At 39.2% G+C, this 21,520-nt stretch overlaps 1 protein-coding gene across 1 annotated transcript in view; it reads left to right on the plus strand.

Annotated features, from left to right (window-relative positions):
* LOC132824059 (kinectin-like) overlaps window positions 1–10,792 on the plus strand; it is a 337,358-nt gene extending 326,566 nt beyond the window's left edge. The window contains exons 11-13 of the mRNA XM_060838325.1: window positions 9,928–10,011; window positions 10,312–10,458; window positions 10,763–10,792. Coding sequence (XP_060694308.1) covers window positions 9,928–10,011; window positions 10,312–10,458; window positions 10,763–10,792 — 261 coding nt within the window. The remainder of the gene's footprint in view (window positions 1–9,927; window positions 10,012–10,311; window positions 10,459–10,762) is intronic.
* The last annotated feature ends 10,728 nt before the right edge of the window (window positions 10,793–21,520 follow it).

Consider the following 21,520-nt stretch of genomic DNA (forward strand, 5'->3'; position numbering starts at 1 on the left):
GGTTTCAGAAACTCGACAGATACTGGTCAATTTTGCCAACAGTAGAAGGGATAATATAATTTGAAGGAATAAAAATTTAAAAATAAATTTGAGATAATATGCAACCAGGCAAAAAAAATGACAGTTGCAGTGTGATACAGATAAGCGTAAAGTACTACACATATTAAGAAAAACTGAGAGACATACTCCATGAAATAGCTAAAGATGAAACTGAGAGTGACTTAAATGCCTTTGTAAACATTAAGGACAATATATGATTATGTAGTGCAATATGTGAACATGTCACCTTTGTTCTACTTGTTTCTCTTCACATTCTGTATGCTTTACCAAGTCCTCCCTCATCTTACTATTTCATATTCTTCACAAAGTGGATTTTTCTCTGTTTGTGTTTGACAATAATGGACAAACAACATGCAGGGAGAAGCTTGGTTAAGAGTGTACAAGGATGCGGCCACTTCCAGCTCTAAGGCATAAAGACGAGTACAAGATGACATATATTTTATAATGCTTGGCTATGAAGTATCCCTTGAAACATAACAACATAAGAAATAGGAGCAGAGGTTGGACATTCAGCCCCTCATTCCTGTCCCACTATTCTGTAAGATCAAGGCTGATCTACCCTAGGCCTCAACTCCTGTTTTGTGCCAGCTCCACATAGACCTCAACTCTTCAACATTTCAAAAGTCTACCTACCTCCTCTTCAAATAATTTCTGGAAGCTAACCTCTACAACTCTCTTAGGTAGAGATTTCCAGACATTCACTAACCTCTGAGAGAAGAAATTTGTCCGCATCTTTGTTTAAAGTGAATGTCCTCTTATTCTATCTCTCCTAGTTCAAGACTCTCCCACTCATGGGATCAACTTTTCAAAAGTACACTCCTGATGAAGGGGTTATGCCTGAAATGTCAAATTTCCCACCCCTCGGATGCTGCCTGATGTGCTGTTCTTTTCCAGTGCCACACTTTTCGACTCTGATCTCCAACATCTGCAGTCTTCATTTTCTCTTAACAACTTTTCAATATCTATCCTGTCAAACCACCTCAAAATCTTATGTATTTCATTCTTCTTCCCATTTTTCTAAATTCTATTGAATAAAGGCCTAACTTGTTCAGTCGTTCTTAAAAGGTCAACCTCTTCATTTCAGAAATCAGCCTATTGAAACTCTTTTGAATTGTCTTCAACGTCAGTATATCCTTTCTGCAATACATGAACCAAAACTCCAGGAAAGGCCTTACCAATACCCTGCACAGTTGTATCAAGACTTCCCTGTTTTCAAACTCCAACCCCCTTCAATAAAGACCAAACTTCCATTTGCCTTCTTAATATTTTCTGTACCTGCATGTTAACGTTTAAGGTTTCACTCAAAAGAACACCCAGATTCCTCTGTTCTGCACTTTTGGAGCCTCTCTATTTAATTGATAGTTTGCCTTTTGATATCTCATATCAAAGTGGATGACTTCAAACTTTCTTACATTAACCTCTATCCTCTTGCAAATTCCTTGTGTCCTCATCACACAACATGCCTTCCCACATATTGTCTGTATTATCACCAAATTCAGATACATTACTGCCTGCCCTCTCCTCCAAGTCATTAATATTAATGGTAAATAATTGAGATGTTAGGGTTGATCCTTCTGCACTCCACCAGTTACATCTTTCTAAATTAATCCTGACTCCCTGTCTTTTGTGTGTTAACCATTTCTTATTATAACCCTCATCCTAATCCTAACTCAAATATCATGAGCTCCCATCTTGTATAATAATCTTTTAGATGGCACCTTATTGAATGCCTTCTGGAAATCCAAATATCTTTCATCTACCAATTCCCTTTTATGACTCCTGTTCATTAGATCCTCAAATAACTCTATCAAATTTGGCAAAGATGATTTCTCTTTCACAAACCATTTTGGTTGTGTTTGATTGATTGTCCCACCTAGTTTTATTTATAACGCTTCGTCAAAGTAATAAACCTTGTATGCCATTAATTTAGAAACCAATTTCTGAAACTGATATTTATGTATACCTGTATGCCTTTTATCACAAGTTCAGAAGACACCAAGGTCGAGATTTAGTTTCAATTTTAGTTTCTCTCCTCTGGTCGAGGTTTATCAGAGATTGTCACCTCACCAGAGTAATACAGTTTGTAAAGCTGCTTAACTAGAAGAATTTAATTACAGATCTATAGGTCATTAGAGCTGAGAAACTTTAGATTCTCAAGTTTATGAACTGTTTATGTTGACAGACTTTGAAAAGACTCATCAAATTGTTTAGACAGTTCATGAGAAATCAGCAAAGGAGAAGCCCTCAAGAATTGAGACAGGGCTGTGATTTCTATGAAGTTGAGTCTCTGTGATTATGGGAAATGTGTTGAAATTTTGTTTTTTGAGATCTTTGTAACTGTCTTCAATACTTAAAAATTTATTATGTGCCATAGATTTCAGTTCTGTTGTTAAAGAAAGTTTGCTGCCTCTTGTGAATATGTTTCAGTGACAAATCATTACATTAAATAATTGCACAAAAATAAACACAATCTATCTAGCCAGATTTCATTCTGAGATCTGACTTGTCAAATAGTGTCACCACTTGGGATCATAGCAAGTGGGACCTCCACGCCAGGATTTGAAATTATTGAATAAAAGAGGGGTCTGTGTCTCTTTTAAAGAAATTAGTACATGGAGTGTTGTGGTGAAGTTTATTGCATTGATTGGATTTTCAAATGTCTCCAATGTTGAGAATTTTTGTTTATTCATTCATGTGAAAAGTCACTGGCTGGGCCAACATTTATTGCCTATCCTTAGTTGCCTTTCACAAGGTGATGGTGATCTGCCTTCTTGAACAACTGCAGTCCATTTGGTGGAGGTTCCCTATAATGTTATTTGGGAGCAAGTTCGAGGATTTTGACCTAATAACACTGAGAAACAGCAATAGGTTTCTAAGTCAGAATGGTGAGTAGATTTGAGGGGAACTTACACATAATTGTGTTCCCATGTATCTCTTGCCGTTGTCCTTCTAGATGGTAATAGTCTAAGGAACTATGGTGAATTTCTGCAGTGCATTTTGTAGATGATGCACGCTTCTGCTACTGACATCAGTGGTGAAAGGAGTGAATGTTTGTGAATGTGGTGCCTATCAAGTGTGTTACTTTGTCTTGAATATTGTCAAGTTTTTTGAGTGTTGTTGGAGCTGCTGTCATCCAGATAAGTGGGGAGGATTCCATTATATTCTTGTGCCTTGTGGATGGTGAACAGACTTTGGTGAATCAGGAGGTGAGTTACTTACTGCAGAATTCATGGCTTCTAATCTGCTCTTGTATTTATATAGCTAGCACAATTCCATTTTTATTCAATGGTAAAGCTTAGGATGTTGATTTAGAAAGGATTTGACAATGGTAATGTTCTTGAATGTAATAGTGAAATTCTGTCCTTTGTTGGAGATGGTCATCCCTGGAATTTGTGCGATGCAAATGTTACTTGTCGTTTGTCAGCCCCAAGCTGGATATTGTCCAGGTGTTGCTGTATTTGGACACAATCGTTTCAGTGCCTCAGGAGTTGCAAGTGGTGCTGAACCTTATTCAATAATCAGCAAATATCTCCACTCTATTCTTACTCTGCAGGGAAGATCATTCTTGAAGCAGCTGAAAATGTTTGGGTCTTGGACACTACACTGAGGAACTCTTGCGAAGTTGACTTTGAGTTGTAATGACTGATCTCCAACAGCCACAATCATATTCTTGTGACTGAGCCTGACTCAGTCCCTTTAAACAATGAATGTTAAAATTCACAATATATATAATAGTACACCTATCAACAAAACCTCCCCCAGAAAAAGAAATGCATCCTTACAAGGCATTTTCATTTCCTGTCAAGAAGGTTTTCTTAACATGATTACTATGTTACATTGATTGTAACAGAATATTTACGATGAGTATACAATGAGTTTTATAATAAACACATTTTACATAAATTTATTTGAATCACAACATTTGCTTTCCTTTACACATACTCTTGACAAACCTTCTACTATAATATGGGCTTTTTGGGCATGTGAGTGACTTTTACATTGTCTGATTATAGGATTAACCTCCAACAAAACAACTGTAGGATCTCATTCGAATTTCTGTAAAAACAAAGGATTTTGGGTCCATAAAAATACATTTTCTGGGTATATAAACTGTTGTAGAGCCAACACATGACTTGGTGTCTCTTTCTGTACTGTTGAGTATTTTTGTTGACAGTCATTCAGTTTCTTTGAAAAATAACTGACAATCCATTCAATCCACATTTCATCCTCTTGTAGTAAAATGACATGCTCACTGAAGGTACTGGCAGTAACAGCCAGTTTGAATGGCTACTCATAATTCTGTGCTGCTAAACCTGAATCAATTGTCAGCACAACCTTCACATTGTCAAACATAATCTGACATTCTTTTCTCCATTCAAATTTCTTGCATTCTTTAATAAATCTATCAAAGGAGCCACCATGGAGTTGAACATTGGAACACATTTCTGATTAAAATCTACTTGTGCAACTGTAGCACAAAGTTCCTCATTTTTGTGTTAAGCATTGAGAAATCCAAAATAGCCCTTATATTCACTTCTCTCGACTCATTAGGAACATCTCTAATGGCAAACAGTAACAGGGGAATTCCTTTTTTCCCATCATTAGGACAATATAGATAATAGCTCTAATCCTGATCTTTGACGTTTGCTGCCATTTTTCCATAACACATTGAAATTGAAAATGCAAATTGATATATTCCCAAACTATTATTTATTTATTTGAATGTTTGTGACAAAATTTAAGTCTTTTTCTGATTATATTCATTTGGTTAAAGCATATCTTTAAAAAAATTAACTTTTTTTTTGCACTGTCATTTTGGAAGTAGTTTTTCCTGATGAAACATCACTGGACTCGAAATGTTAACTCTGTTTCTTAATTCATCAAGAATGTTGCTCTTGTAACATCATTTTTGCACAGCCACCCAAAGATAAGAAGCATCAGGATGAGTACTTAAAGTGCCAGGGCATTGTAGGCAGTGGACCAAGTGCAGGTAAATGGGGTTTATGTAGATCAGTGTTTGTTGGTCAGCATAGAACATGGTGGGCAGAAGAATCTGTTTCCAAACCTTATAACTCTATAAAACCAGTTCCTTCAACAGATATTTGTCTCACGTATCTGACTACATCTTCTCCATTTGCTACCTTACTCTATAATCTAACTTAATTGGAATGTTTTAAATCTCTCTGTATACCTCCAATCAACAACTTCTCCTTCATTAATCTCCCTGGAATAAAATGGTATTGTTAACCAGCAGCAGGGATTTACTTGCCCCAGGGTCCCTTAATATCTTTATTGGTTTATCGCCTTCATTTAAAGCATAGGAATATCTCTTCTTTTCCAATTAAATACCCAAAATTGATTCCCATCATGAATAATTAGAAAGAATTTTCTTGAATAGAGTATTCTTCCCCTTCTAAGGAAATTCAAAGGTAACGTGTTCTGTTTGTACTGCAGCTATGGCTGTTACACTTACTTCTTTCTTGATGGTCCTATGCTGAAGGTTCCTTAAGTGTTCCTACTGCTATGTAGTCATTCTTCATTTTACATCTTTCTACTTTTTGGACTATGGATTGAAAATGAACACTGCTTTAAAAAGGTAAGAAGATACCAGAAACTATTTGCAGCTTAGAAAAACAAATGTTGCTGACTGACGCATATGAGAAAATAGGATGAATCTTACATTTTCATTGAGCTAAGTTCTGTCAAGTTTTTTTTAGAGGGATTCTCGCTGTGAGTCCCATCGAAATTTCTCACCATATCTTACCAAGTGTACTTCCCTAATTGCCTAGACTCTTCACATGATGTCTCTCATGTCCAGTTCTAGTCCCCTTTGACTATGTGCACTTCCAAGAACTAATTACCGTTTAGTGGATATCTACTGAAAAACTGGCATCACTTGTGCTCACTCTATCTTTAAAAACCCGCTGTACACCTGGACAAGAACTGTCATTCCAAAGCTGCTCTGCACAGTTTCCGACTTCGCCTTGGACATGGCAGACAGGGGAAAGTTGGCATCTTGAGTCCTGTGGGATTGGATGAGGCATAGATGGGACTTCTTCTCCCCCAGCAGTGGAGGCCGGTAGTGACCACACAAGTCTTGTTCAAGTCTTGTCACCCAGGTTAGAGCAGTCTAGTCAACTAAAGGAATGCCTATCTCGGTAAAAAGAAGGTCAATGCCCTTCTCCACACAACCAGCATTACTGCCACCATCTTCTGTCTGATATCTTACATCTCTGAGACTTCTATCTTCTTTCCTCCAAGGCTAATGCTCCACCACCCTCAATATTGTCTACAACATCTTCCCTTACTTGCTGTCACCACCCCCAACCCCAGACATCACTAACTCTGCAAGTCCTCTGCTCACTTGCTTGGAGCACCTTCCCAACTGCACCATAAGTAACAGCCGTGCTCCCACTTTCCTCTTCCGTACTTGTGTCTCTCATTCCAGAGCGAAACAGCTTACGGTAATGCAGAAGGTATCATGAAAGGAGGTGGGCTGCCTAACATTTGGTTGCTCATCCTGGTGCAGGGAGGATCCTCACTCTGACCATCCCGGGTGACTGCCTGACTGTGTTCAAGCCCCTGGACTGATGTTGGAGGCTGCCATTGACTTACTGTGTTAGGATGTCTGAGTAAAGGCTATCCTCCTTGACTTGACTGAGGCCTGCTAACAAGCCATGACAAGCTTTCTGGCTTTGTGTCCATGCTAAATAGAAAGGTGAGACAGAAGTAACCTGAGCCTGGTATCTCTGGCTGAGGGGGGCTGGGCACACTGTGAACATCCAGGTAGGTTCAGAGTGAGAGCTATGATACCAAGTGAAGAGTCTGGTCCAGTCTAAGCTGAGTATGTGTCCTTGAGTGCAAAATGTCCTTGCTGCTGCTTTCCAATGATATTTACTGCTCTAGCATTGAATTACAGAAACTCAGAGAGGTGCCATGAGAGTTCTTGGAGGTAGGCACATACAAATTACTAATGAGGTGGAGTGCATATGTTTGGTATCCGTGGTATGTGCCCTTAGATGTTGATACTCAGTTTTCAACATCGAGGTACTATGGAGCAAACAGGGAGCTGAAGCTGCTATGTACCCATTCTGATTTCTATGTTGCGATTTCTCAATGCTTAGCTTGTTTGGCATGTTTAGTAAGGTAAGAAGCTGGATATTAATGAAGTGGGTTGGTCTGTTAACCAGATGTTAATAGACCATAATCCCCCTTAATCAGCAACTCACTAATGCCTAGCAAGATGCTTGCCATGTTCTTGTCAAAAGCATAAAAGATGTTCCTTTTTGAATAAAGAGCTAGTTTGCTAACTTCTAATCTAATGGGACTTTCCCTGAATCACATAATCACCAAAATATTAATTATCTCACTCGCCACTTTTTGTGAAACTTTGACGAAATTGCAATCCACAAACATGTAATGTCAATAAATTGGGTAAAAATATGCTTGTGAGACTGTGATGAGACCTGCGAGTTAAAATATCCTAGCCCTATTTCCCAGTGCTGCAGTGGTTTACCTACTAAGTAGAATCCTTAAATTCTGCTGCAAATTAGAAGTCATTTGGTTATGTGCTGAGTAATTTTGTAATTGTTGCCGAATTTTGAATGTTATTGGTGAAAAGTACTGCACTGAAGACAATCATATATTTGATATAATTCTCTGCAGGCCATGTGAGAAGAAAGAACAGCTGAAATCTTACTGCAAACACAGTAGTTTTCCATGATGGAATCTAATGATGAGTAGAATGTCTAAACTGAAACAGTTCCACCTTATATAGGAAACTAACTTACGACTGCATAATTGAAATAATTTAGGCTATTTTGAGTATAACTGATATGCCATTCCCAAAAGAGCATTCGCTGATTATAAAGAAAAATGTCAAAACAATATTTTGACCACTGGTTATTGGTAGGATGACAACAACTTCTTGATTAAAACACTATCCTGGAACATTCAGATGGTATGTCTCCTTTCATGAACTTCGCATGAATGTTTACAACTGAGAAAGATGAAGGGTGCAATCAATATTTTTTCTATAAGGTCCATTACAGTACAAAGTATGTGAGATTTCTGTGTTGTTTATAGTCATTTTTTAAAGCATAGTCTGTTAAAGCATTTAAGCATGACAAGTTTTGTTTGCAGTTGGCAATATGTGCTTTAACCTTGAGATTGGTCCTGGAATTAACACCAATAAGAACTAAATATATATTTTGTGAATTGCTACTGAATTGTGCAGTTCTAGATATTAATTTTCAATGACTGAAAGTGCATTTAATAATCTTGGTGAAATTGTAACACTATTGTTTATAGACTGTCGAAAATAGAACTTTTGCAAGTTAGCTGTTCTTCTGATGTGTGATCCCTCCTTTTTAACAAAAGTTTAAAATGAATATTGCGTATACAAATGTTCTCTTATCAATCAAGCACTCCACTATTCAGTAGACAGCAATTTAAATTATTTTTAATCCCTCTAATTCTGCCATCTGTCAAATGAGGAAGTGTGGTATTTTAAAATTAATGAAATAAAGTAGGATGGAAATGTAGTAAGCTGAAAGAGTCAACTCATGGTCACATTGCTGTGACCATAGTCTCCATAGTTGATCCTGGTCAGATTCGGCATCTGATATGCCTGATCCTGTTACCAATTCAAGTAATTACGTGGATAATAACCTTTTTTTCAATCAGAACATCAGAAAAGGCAAGGACAATAAGAAAACCTCTAAGTTCATTCAAGTATCCTAGTTAAAAAACATTGAGAAATACTCAACAGATCTATCAGCATCTCTAGAGAAGAAAATAGTTGCAAAAACTACTATGTATTTCTGGCATTTTCTGTTTTTGTTTTAGATTTCCAGCAATTCTTTGCTCTTATATTCAGGTAATCCCTCTAATATTTTGTTTCGCTATTAACTACATCTTGAATTTCTTTTATATTTTGGTTCTACTGCCTTTCCAGCTCAATCATTTCAATTTTAATCACTGTCTGTGATTTTAAAAACTTACTAATTTAATATGTATTCTCTTTGATTAGCTTGATTCATAATAATATTCAAGATGTTTTTGTCTATGCCATTTAATACTTTCTGTACACCAATTATGTAATTTCTGCATAAAATGATCTGTGTAAGAACAGTATCAGTTTTTAAAACATTTCTAGCTACTTAATTGAAAGCATATTTTAAGATGGAGGCACTACTTCATTCCTTTAGAATACTGTACCTATATGGTTTGTCATTACTGGTTTATATCTTACCATCTCAAATCTGGTTGTTCCAAACTTTGATCTGTCCATTCATCTAGCTTAATGATTGCTTTGTGTTTCGGTAGTGACTCAATCCATATTGACAAACCTATTTTATATGTATAATAAGGAAGTGCATTTGTTCAGAGAGAACAGATAAAAAAAATCACTAAGTTTATTGTACATACCGCAATCACATTGTACGAACATGGCCAGCTTTGATTCTGTTTTAATTTAAGTTGCATGTATTGCTTTAATTGTACAAAAGGATCTATTCTGAATGCTGTTCAGATGGAATTAACAACTGATCCTTTTGTTTTTTATTAAAGAGATTTCTCATTTTATCTCTTACTTAAGCCAAGCTGTAGTAGCCATTGACTGACTTATTTTAGCGCCTGCTCGATTTTGTGGATTCAGACAGGTTTTATGATACTTAACAATGATCAATAAAGGGCAGATGCTAATGAAGAGTTACCTTTCAATGCAGAGCTGGGGAAATGGGACCTTGCTTAGCTGTATGGCTGCGGCTGTGGTTTTCTTAGCAGATCAATATCTTGTCTTGTCTTGCTAATTGCTCATTGGTTGACATTCGTGGATTCTTTCTTGAAATGTGAACTCTTTTCCAGCTCGAGCGACGTGATGGTACAATACTGAATCTCCGTAAAGAGGTCCTCCTTTTACAAGAGAAACGAGATGGGTTAACAACTGAGGTACCTTAAATATTTTTAATTTGTCCTCTTACCCTAAAGCAAATGATTTATAATGCAGAAGTGTATTACAGGAAGGTGAATGGACAAAGCTGATTTGAGACTGGGCTGTAAAGGACATCAATAGTATTGGCTTTTCTGCTCAGTGCCACCATATTGGCTTCCTGATGACATAAGAATAGTCTCCAAATATAAAACATCGTGATTCTGTGAAGATTTCCTTTTTGACTTCTTATTAGTCTAACAGTGTTACAATTGAACGTATTAAAATTTAGAATCTATAATTTGTCTGTGGATTGACAGTTGGATGTACAGGAAAGAAGGATTTACCATCTGCAGGCAGAGCTGAGAGAAGGAGAAGCTAAGCTGGAACAAAAGCAGAGCTGCCTGCAACAGCTGAAAGAGGAGCTGGATACCACCAAAAAGCTGCACAAAGATGCCCAAGAACAGGTAGATATATTTACTGTACCCTCACCTTTTAGGCCTTAATCTGCAAAGTAACCTTATTTTAGCTTTCATGTTTGAAATATTTTCAATTCTGCATTTGCTGGAATTATTGCTGTTGTATGTCTAAATCAATTTAGATGTCAGTAGGAGGCATGTACATCAGTTCTATTGGGATGGAAGGAATACAATAATTTGCTGAATTCAAAAAATAACTCAAAAATTGTTATGTTCACTAGGGATTTATTCTATTTGATTATAATCGTGTTATTATAATAACCTTATAATTATAAGATTCTTTAAATTTCAGCACTTGTTATTTGCTTTACCTGTGATGTAAAATATATACAGAATCAGAAATTTAATGTCAGCATAGTGAATTATGGGCTGTGAACGCTAATATGTCACTACAAATAGAAGATCCAACTTGTGAAATATATTTGTCTATGTGTTAATTTTTGGAATCTTTATGGAACCCCAAAGTTTCTCAGCAATCCCTCTGTGCAAAAGCTTTTTTGTTATTTATTCAAACTTGTGTTGCCAAATAAATCAAAAAAGAATTGGAAATGTAGGTCTTTTTTCACTCACGGTATTCTATTTTACCTTTTTTTGAAATGGTGTGATTTTAAATTTATTTAATCTATGAATTCATCACAATACCATGTGTATCATATGCATTTTTAGGCTACTGATGTTTTGCTTCAACTATGCCCTTTAAAGAGGAAGATTTCTTTTTAGAAAAGTGAGAACAACCTGTATATATGTCTGTTGCTAAACCACAGTTTATATTGTTGTAGCATTCTGTCAACTCATGTCAGGGGTAGATCGTCCTCTATTGAGGTCAGCAATAGCCTCAATGATGGTGCATATAGATTGATGCATGAGGGATAAGTCTTTTTTCGTTGTTGAACACTCACCTTGGAAGAATGAATAATTCCTTAAGTTAATATTACCGAAAGTATAAACCTTACATGGCAGTGATTTACTTTTTTTGTTAGTGATATAAACTACAAGTTAAATTTAAAGATGCTTTTTAATTGAACCACAAGATGAGCTGACAGTCTGCAAATTGATGACTAGCATTTTAATCATACATAGCTGCTAATGTAAAAAGTTGTTAAATTCAGCAAGGAAGGATCATGAATAACTCAAAGCAATAAGATCATAGACGTATACATGACTTTTCATCAATCCTAGAAGTATGGGATAGAACCACTTAACATGCATAAAAATTGTAATGCCCGTTTTTTTTAAAAATGGCATTGTTAAAAATAAAATACCAAATGTATTTCATAAATATACTAGAGGTTAACCAGGGAAAGAGAAGGCCCGATTAGGGAACAACCTGTGCGTGAAGCCGCAGGATACTGGAAGGGTGTTGAATGAATACTTCTCTTCGGTCTTCACTCTGAAAAGGATAATCTAAGTATGGGATTCAGGAAAAGGGACTGTGAGTAACTTGCATTGTTTGATATAGGAAATGGAGAGGTATAGGAGGTTTTGTCAGGCTTAAAAACAGATAAATTCTCTGGCCTGGATGATTTGCATCCCAGGCTGCTGTAGGAGGCGAGGCAGGAAATTGCAGGAGCTCTAATGCAACTTTTTAATTCCGCTCTAGCCACAGGGGAAGTCCCAGAGGACTGGACAACAGTCCTTTTACTTCTAAAAGTTATCTGAAAAGTCCAGGATCTTGGTCCTGGTTCCACTTTTTAAAGAAGGGTGGTAGAAATGAAGCAGGAAATTACAGACCGATGAGTCTCACATCAGTGGTAGGGAAACTATTGGAGAAAATTCTGAAGGAGCAAATTAATAACCACTTCAAAAGATATGTTGAATAGGAAGGGTTTGGAGGGATATAGGCCAAGTGCTGGCAGGTGGGACTAGATTGGGTTGAGATGTCTGGTCGGCATGGACGGGTTGGACCGAAGGGTCTGTTTCCATGCTGTACATCTCTATGACTCTATATGTGTTAATTAGGGATAATCAGCATGGCTTTGTCAGAAGGAGGTCATGCCTAGCAAATTTGTTAGAAGTTTTAAAAATGTGCTCAGTTGTGTGGATGAGGGAAGTTCAGTTGCTGTAGTTTATGTGGATTTTAGGAAAGCTTTTGACAAGGTCCCACGTGAGAGATTGATTGAGAAGGTTAAATTGCATGGAATTCAGGGAAACTTGACAAGGTAGACCTGGCTTAGTAATAGGACACAAAGAGTAATGGTAGAAGATTGTTTGAGCGACTGGAGGCCATTGTCCAGTGGCATACAACAAAGATTAGTACTGGGAACCTTATATATATATATATATATATATTATATTAGATGAAAATGCGAAGGGAAAGTTAAACAAACTTGTAGATAACACCAAGATTGGTAAAGTAGTTACTTGCGAAACAGATGGTTGCAGGTTACAGCAAGATATGTATGGGTTGGTCAGATGCGCGAATGGCACTAAACCCTGATAAATGCAAGGTGATGCACTTTGGAAGGAGAAACAAGGTGAGGGAGTATTTGCTGAATAACAGGGCAGTGGGGTAGCTTAGAGGAATAAAGAAATCTTGGGGTAGTTACTCACAGATCCCTGAAGGTCAGCAGTGCATGTGTATAGGATTGTTCAGGTGGCATATGGGACATTTGGTTTCATCAGTCGTGGTATTGAGTATAAGAGCAAGGAAATAATATTGGTGTTGTATAGGCTACAGCTGGTGTACTGTGTACAGTTCTGGTCATCTCACTACAGGAAGGATGTGTTAACAGTAGAGGGGGTACAGAGGAGGTTCACCAGGATGATGCCGAGGATGAAGAAATTGAGTTATAAAGAGACACCGTAGAGAATTGGATTGTTTTCTTTGGAGCAGAAAAGGCTGAGGAAGGACATGATTGAGATGTATTAGATTATGAGTGACTGGACAGGATGAATAGGGAGTAGCTGTTCCCCTTGGTTGAGGGGTCAATCATGAGAGGGCATAGTTTTAGGGTAAGGGGCAAGAAGTTCAGAGGCAATTTGGGAAAAAAAAACTTTTTCACTCAACGGGTAGTGAGAATCTGGAATGCATTGTCTGGGCAGGTAGTGGAGGTTGGATACCTTACAATCTTTAAAAAATATTTGGATGAGCATTTAAACCGTCATAACATTCAAGGATATAGGACAGGTGCAGGAAATTGGGATTGGTGTACTTTTAGTGGTAGTTATGTTGGTGCAGACTGAATGGACGAAGGGCCTTTTCTGCACTGTATAAATCTATGAATGAATTTTAAATACAGTAATGCTTAGTTGCAATATTCAGAGTGGCATATAATAATCGTTAACTGCTGTGCCATGGTTGAAACAGTTAAATATGTACTGTCAATTATGTCTTCACTTTGATAGGTACAAAATTTGACAACCCCAAAAAAGCGGTGTGAGGATTGTAATATACAATAAACCTTGCTTCCATTGAGGGGGGTATGCAACCTTTGTGCAGCCTGCTAATTTATGATTGTAATATACAGCCAGAACAAAATGCTCTGTTAAATGGTTGCATGGGCAGAACATAGAAAGATAGGCAGGAATTTAAAAAGGTGGTCCTCGAGGGTAGTAATATCTGGATTATTTCCCATTTTTAGTGTTAGTGAGGACGGGAATAGGAGTATAGAACAGACTAATGCATGGCTGAGGAGCTGGTGCTCGGGTGATATTTTTGGATCATTGGAATCTCTTCTGAGGTAGAACTGACCTGTACAAGAAGGACAGATTGCACCTGAATTGGAAGGGGACTAATATACTGGCAGGGAGATTTGCTAGAGCTGCTCCGGAGGATTTAAACTAGTAAGGTGGGGGTGGGGGACCCAGGGAGATAGTGAGGAAAGAGATCAATCTGAGACTGGTACAAATAGGAAAAGGAGTGAGTCAAACAGTCACAGTAGGCAGGAAGAAAGCAGAGAACAAGGTAGGACTGATAAAGTACACTGCATTTATTTCAATGCAAGAGGCCTAACAGGGAAGGCAGATGAACTCAGGGCATGGTTCAGAATATGGGACATGGTTATCATAGCAATTACAGAGACATGGCTCCAGGATAGACAGACTGGCAGCTTAATGTTCTAGAATACAAATGCTATAGGAAGGATAGAAAGGGTGGCAAGAGAGGAGAGGTGGTAGCGTTTTTGATAAAGGATAGCATTACGGCTATACTTCATGAGGGTACTCCTGGGAATACATCCAGGGAAGTTATTTGGGTGGAACTGAGAAATATGAAAAGAATGATCACTTTATTGGAATTGTATTCTAGACCCCCTAACAGTCAGTGGGAAATTGAGAAACAAACTTATGAGGAGATCTCAGCTATCTGTCAGAACAATAGGGTGGTTATGGTAGGGGATTTTAACTTTCCAAACATAAACTGGGACTGCCATAGTGTGAAGAGTTTTGATGGAAATGAATTTATTAAGTGTGTACAAGAAATTTTTCTGATTCAGTATGTGGATGTACTTACTGGAGAAGGTGCAAAACTTGACCTAATCTTGGGAAATATGGCAAGGCAGGTGACTGAGCTGTCAGAGGGGGAGCACTTTGGGGCCAGCGACCACAATTCTATTAGTTTTAAAATAATAATGGAAAAGGATAGGCTGCATCTAAAGGTTGAAGTCCTAAATTGGAGAAAGGCCAATTTTGACAGTATTAGGCAAGAACTTTCAAAAGTTCATTAGGGGAAGCTGTTTCCAGGTAAAGGGACAGCTGGAAAATGGGAAGCCTTCAGAAATGATATAACAAGAGGCCAGAGACAGTATATTCTTGTTAAGTTGAAAGGCAAGACTGGTAGGTGTAAGGAATGCTGGATGAACAGAGAAATTGAAGTTTGGTTAAGAAAAAGAAGGAAGCATTTGTCAGGTATAGACAGCAGGAATCGAGTTAATCCTTAGAAGGTTATAAAGGAAATAGGAGTATATTTTAAGTAGGAAATCAGGAGGGCAAAAAGGGGACATGAGATAGCTTCAGCAAATAGGGTTAAGGAGACTCCAGAGATTTTATAAATATATTAAGGGCAAAAGGGTGACTAGGGAGAGAATGGGGCCCCTAAAATATCAACAAGGCAGCCTATGTGGGAGCCACAGGAGATGGGGGAGTTACTAAACAAGTAGTTTGTATCAGTGTTTACTGTGGAGAAGGACATGGAAGATATAGAATGCAGGGAAATAGATGGTGACATCTTTAAAAATGTCCATATTACAGAGGAGGAGGTGCTGGCTGCGTTAAAATGCATGAAAGTGGGTAAATTCACAGGGCCGGATCAGGTGTACCCGAGAACTCTGTGGGAAGCTAGGGAAGTGATTGTTCTGCCCCTTTCTGAGATATTTGTATCATCGATAGTCACAGGTAAGGTGCCGGAAGACTGGAGGTTGGTGAATGTGGTGCCACTATTTAAGAAAGGTGGTAAGGAAAACCCAGGGAACTATAGGCAATTGAGCCTTACATCTATGGTGGGCAAGTTGTTGGAGGGAATCCTGAAGGACTAGATTTACATGCATTTGGAAAGGCAAAGACTGATTAGGGATACTCAGCATGGCTTTGTGAGGGCAAAATCATGTCTCACAAGCTTGATTGATTTTTTTGGAGAAGTAACAAAGAGTATTGATGAGAGTGGAGCAGTGGACGTGACCTATATAGACTTCAGTAAGGCATTCAACAAGGTAGGCTGGTTAGCAAGGTTAGGTCACCTGGAATACAGGGAGAACTAGCCATTTGGATACAGAACTGGTTCAAAGGTAGAAGACAAAGGGTGGTGGTGGAGGGTTGTTTTTCAGACGGGAGGCCTGTGACCAGTGGTGTGTTACAAGGATCGGTGCTAGGTCAACTGCTTTTCGTCATTTATGTAAATGATTTGGATGTGAACATAGGAGGTATAGTTAGTAAGTTTGCAGATGACACCAAAATTGGAAGTGTAGTAGATAGCGAAGAAAGTTATCTCAGAGTACAACGGGATCTTGAGCAGATGGGCCAATGGGCTGAGAAGTGTCAGGTGGAGTTTAACTCAGATAAATGCAAAGTGCTGCATTTTGGGAAAGCAAATCTTAGCAGGACTTATCCACTTAATGGCAAGGTCCTAGGGAGTGTTGCTGAACAAAGAGACCTTAGAGTGCAGGTTCATAGTTCCTTGAAAGTGGAATCGCAGGTAGATAGGATAGTGAAGAAGGTATTTGGTATGCTTTCCTTTATTGGTCAGAGTATTGAGCGTAGGAGTTGGGAGGTCATGTTGCAGCTGTACAGGACATTGGTTAGGCCACTTTTGAAATATTGTCTGCAATTCTGGTCTCCCTCCTATCAAAAGGATGTTGTGAAACATGAAAGGGTTCGTAAAAGATTTACAAGGATGTTGCCAGGGTTGGAGGATTTCACCAACAGGGAGAGGCTGAATAGGATGGGGCTGATTTCCCTGGAGCATCGGAGGCAGAGATGTGACCTTACAGGGATTTATAAAATCATAAGGAGCATGGATAGAATAAATAGACAAGGTGAAAGTAAGTAATGCAGATGCTAGAGATCGGAGTCAAGAGTGTGGTGCTGGAAAAGCACAGCAGGTCAGGCAGCATCCGTGGAGCAGGAAAATCAACATTTCAGGCAAAAGGCACAGCTTTAGGGCGAGAGGGGAACAATTTAAAAGGGACCATGGGGCAACTTTTTTACACAGTGTGTGGTGCAAGTATGGAATGTGCTGTCAGACGAAGTGGTGGAGGCTAGTACAATTACATTTAAAAGGCATCTGGATGGCTAGATGAATAGGAAATGTTTAGATATGGACCAAGTGCTGGCAAATGGGACTAGGTTAGGATATCTGGTCGGTATGGACAAGTTGGACATATGTGTTTCCGTGCTGCACATCTCTATGACTCTATGACCTCAATCGAGATCCCAGAATCATGAAAGGTGGGCACCAATTAAAATTACTCAGCTCTGCCTACTCAAAATAACCAATATTTCTTAAAGGAAAGCTACGTTTTGACTGAAGCAGTCAATGCCCATCACTTGTGGCCTGGGTTTTAGAGCAAGGAGGTAATGTTGAAGTTATACACAGTGCAGTTAGGCCATAGCTAGAGTAATATGCCCAGTTCTCGTTTCCCAATTAATTTAAATTAGGAAAAGAAGGAAAGTGGCACAGTTGGCACACAGTTGGTTCACAGCAAGCTCCAGAATCTGTCTGCACTGTAAAGGAATACTTGTGCAGCACTGGAGAGGAGAGGAGCCAGCAGGCCCTCCAGACTGACTCAGAATCAAAGGCCTGGTTTTTTGTTCGATTGAGAATAGCTCCCAGATCTGCAAAGAGTCTTTAAAAGTGCTGCCCCTAATCAGATATTTGGTCTGATGGCAGTATGTAATCAAAACCGGTATCAGTAATTACAGAAATAGTAAGAACAATGCCAGTTATTTAGATGGGCTGAGCAGAAGGCCTGCTTTGGGGTTCAGGCATTGTATCCGAAACATTAAAATATAAAATACCCTGTAACATCCTCTTAAGGTGAGGTAGTGACATGATGGAATGATACTCTGTTAGTAATCCAGTGTATCAGTCTAATGTTTTGACATTAAGGATTCAAATCCCACAGTTGCAAATGATGAACTTCAAATTTAATTTTAAAATATCTAAAATTAAAAAGCTTACCTGTTGGTAACCATGTAACCATTATCAATTGAGGGAAATTGTCCATTTGGAAAGGAAATTTGCATCCTTGACTAGTCAGGCCTACATGTGACTCCAGCACCAGAGCAGTATTGTTGACCTATAGCATTTATCTCTTATCAATGGCACTAATAAGTCACTCAGTTCAAGTGCAGTTAAGGATGGATAATAAATGCCAGCCTAGCCAGCATTCAATATCCGACAAACAAATTTAAAAAAGAGCCCTCGCACCCGTACACAGTTCCCAAGTGCCATCCATCATACTATGTGACATTTCATGTCTTGTACCAATCCCAGGAACCTCTAATATCCTGTACCCCAATGTTTGCCTCTGAACCCACCTCTCTATGATCCTTTAAAGCCCTGTGTTGACTCATGTCCCCTCCACCCTTTACCCTTTATGCTTCCAGCAACCATGCAAACTCACCTAGGATACACCACAGCAGACATGAGATAAAATAAACTTGTGGAAAATAAAGTTTAAGGTCTCTATTACAGACTTCATTGTATTGAAAAAACATGTTCATAAAATTCCACTTACATTCTTTCAATGAAAGTATACCTTATGACAACAAGCATTTCATTTGAATTCACAATGTCCTTTAAAAATAAGCTTTGAAATTCATAGTTACGGTTGAAACATTGGTTTAGTCACCAAATAATCTGCTCTATCACATTTAATTTGGCAGCATGGCTATTACTGTGTATATATTGTCCACATGAATGTGCTGGAATTATCAGCCATCTTGTCAATGGAGCATCCTTATGGCACAATAACCATCCTTTAGTTATGCCATCGTCAAGGCGATTGCATACCTACATGCATGTAGAGGGGATTGGTTTTTGCATAAACCTGGAAATTATGAACAACCATCATGCTGCACCAATTGAACTGCCTTAATTTGTTACATATATTAATGATCTGAATGAAAGGACTGGGGCATTCTGGCGAAGTTCGCCGATAATACAAAGTTAGGCGGACAGGCAGATAGCTCTGAGGAGGTTGGATAGCTGCAGAAAGATTTTGACAGTTTAGGAGAGCGGTCCTTTTGTGGGGATTTCAAACAAACGGTAAACAGCTTTTTGCAGTTGGATAAATACCCAATCCCTTATATAAAGGTCTTACATGAAAATTAGCGGGGGGTGTGCTGTCCTTCATGGTGCGGTACATGAGCCTTATGTACCTGCAAATATGATCAGATGAGGGTTCTCAGAAGCATGCTACAATTAATATCCATATAGGTTTGTACCAATATTCGAAACTGCCTTCTTTTTATTCATTCATTTGGGGAATGTGGGTCTTGCTGGCTGTCCTTGGTGCTCTTGAGAAGGTGATGATGAGCTGCCTTCTTGAACCGCTGTAGTCTACCTGCTGTGGGTTGACCCACAATGCCATTACAGAGGGAATTCCCAGATTTTAACCCAGCAGCAATATTTTTCCAATGGTAGTGTTCCCATATATCTGCTGCCCTTGTCCTTTTAGATTGGAAGTGGTCGTGGTTTGGAAGGTGTTGTCTGAGGATCTTAGTGAATTTTGTGGTATCATCAACCTCAGGCGAGGCGACTCAGGCGAGCCTCAGGCGACTGACTGTGTGGAGTTTGCACGTTTCTCCCCGTGTCTGCGTGGGTTTCCTCCGGGTGCTCCGGTTTCCTCCCACAGTCCAAAGATGTGCAGGTCAGGTGAATTGGCCATGCTAAATTGCCCGTAGTGTTAGGTAAGGGGTAAATGTAGGGGTACAGGTGGGTTGCACTTCGGCGGGTCGGTGTGAACTTGTTGGGCCGAAGGGCCTGGTTCCACACTGTAAGTAATCTAATCTAATCTAATCTAATCTGTGCCATTTTCTAGCAGATGATGGAGAACATTTTGCAAGATCTACCCCAAACTGCCATTCATCTGGATGACATGCTAATAACCGGGAAGACCAATAAAGAGCAGCTAGAGAACTTGGTTGTAGTACCTAAACATAAATCCAATGCAGGTGTTCACTGCAGGAGGGAAAAAATGTGAGATTTGTGGGCTACAGAGTTCACAAGACTCTGTTACACCCACTGGAAGATAAAGTGAGGCTGGTCAGTGGTTCCCTGGCTCCCATGCATGTACTGGAGCTTGTATCTTTACATAGGTTTGTGAATTATAGTGGAAAATTCTTAGGTAACCTGGCTTTCATCCTGGCATTTGTACATCTCCTCTTAAAAAAGGGTCAGCCTTACATATCGTCCCATAGCCAAGATGTAGACTTTAGGGAAGTGAAAAAGCAGCTATCATTGTCTAAGGTATGAGCCTGCTACAATACAGAGTGAGATATGGTGCTGATATGCAATGCCTCCCCTTATGATATCGCCGTCGTCTTAGCTCACTGGTTGCCCAGCAAAGAGGAACTCCCAATAGTGAATAGTTTCCAGACTTTGGCTGATGCCGAATGAAGGTCTGCCCAGATAGAGAAAGTTTTGCAGTTATCTTTGGTGTGAGAAACTTCCAGCAATATCTTTACAGTTGTAAATTTATAGTAGTAACAGACCACAAACCCTTGCTAGGGCTACTTAAAAAGGATAGGTCCCTGCCAACCACACCCTCAGGTCAAGTTCAGCTCTTATTCTGAGTGCATACAATTACAAGTTGGGACACAGCCCAGGAGCAATCAACTAGGAGAAAGTGAGGTCTGCAAATGCTGGAGATCAGAGTCGAGAGTATGTTGCTGGAAAAGCACAGCGGGTCAGGCAGCATCCGAGGGGCAGGAGAATCGACGTTTCAGGCCGGAGCCTGGGGGTGAAGAGATAAGTGGGAGGAGGGGTGGGGCTGGGGAGAAGGTAGCTCAGAGGCCAAGTGGCAAATGCAGATGCATTGAACTACCTCCCATTGGCATACAGCACCAGTGGTGCCACCACCAGAAGGTTCTGTTCTGTTTTTAAACTTTGTGGACACCCTTCTGGTCACCGCTGACAATGTCAGAGAGTGGACACAAGAAGATCCCACCCTGGCAAAACTAAAACAGCTGGTGGTGATGGGGAAAACGATCACAATCAGAATTGAAATTTTTCTAAACCCAGCGAGACCAGTTCGCCATAGAGGATGGTGTATTATTATCGGGAGCAAAAATGATTTTCCCAAACAAACGTTGCTGGCTGAACTCCAGGATCATCCAGGGGTTTTGAAAATAAAGATGTTGGCAAGAAATTATACCTACTGGCCAGGATCAGATGCTAACATAGCCACCTTGGTGGGGCAATGCTTCTGCCAACAAGGACGAAACTTAACACCAAGAGCTCCCCCACATTCATGGGAATGGCCAGGTAAACCCTGGACTTGATTACATGTTGACTGTGCTGGTCCTTTCATGGGCTGCATGTTTTAATCATTTAGATGCCCATTCAATGTGGTTGACCAGGGGTAGAATTCATTTGTGAACGTTGTGAGCATTT

This window comes from Hemiscyllium ocellatum, chromosome 17 (assembly GCF_020745735.1).
Source record: "Hemiscyllium ocellatum isolate sHemOce1 chromosome 17, sHemOce1.pat.X.cur, whole genome shotgun sequence".
In the NCBI taxonomy this organism is placed as follows: Eukaryota; Metazoa; Chordata; class Chondrichthyes; order Orectolobiformes; family Hemiscylliidae; genus Hemiscyllium; species Hemiscyllium ocellatum.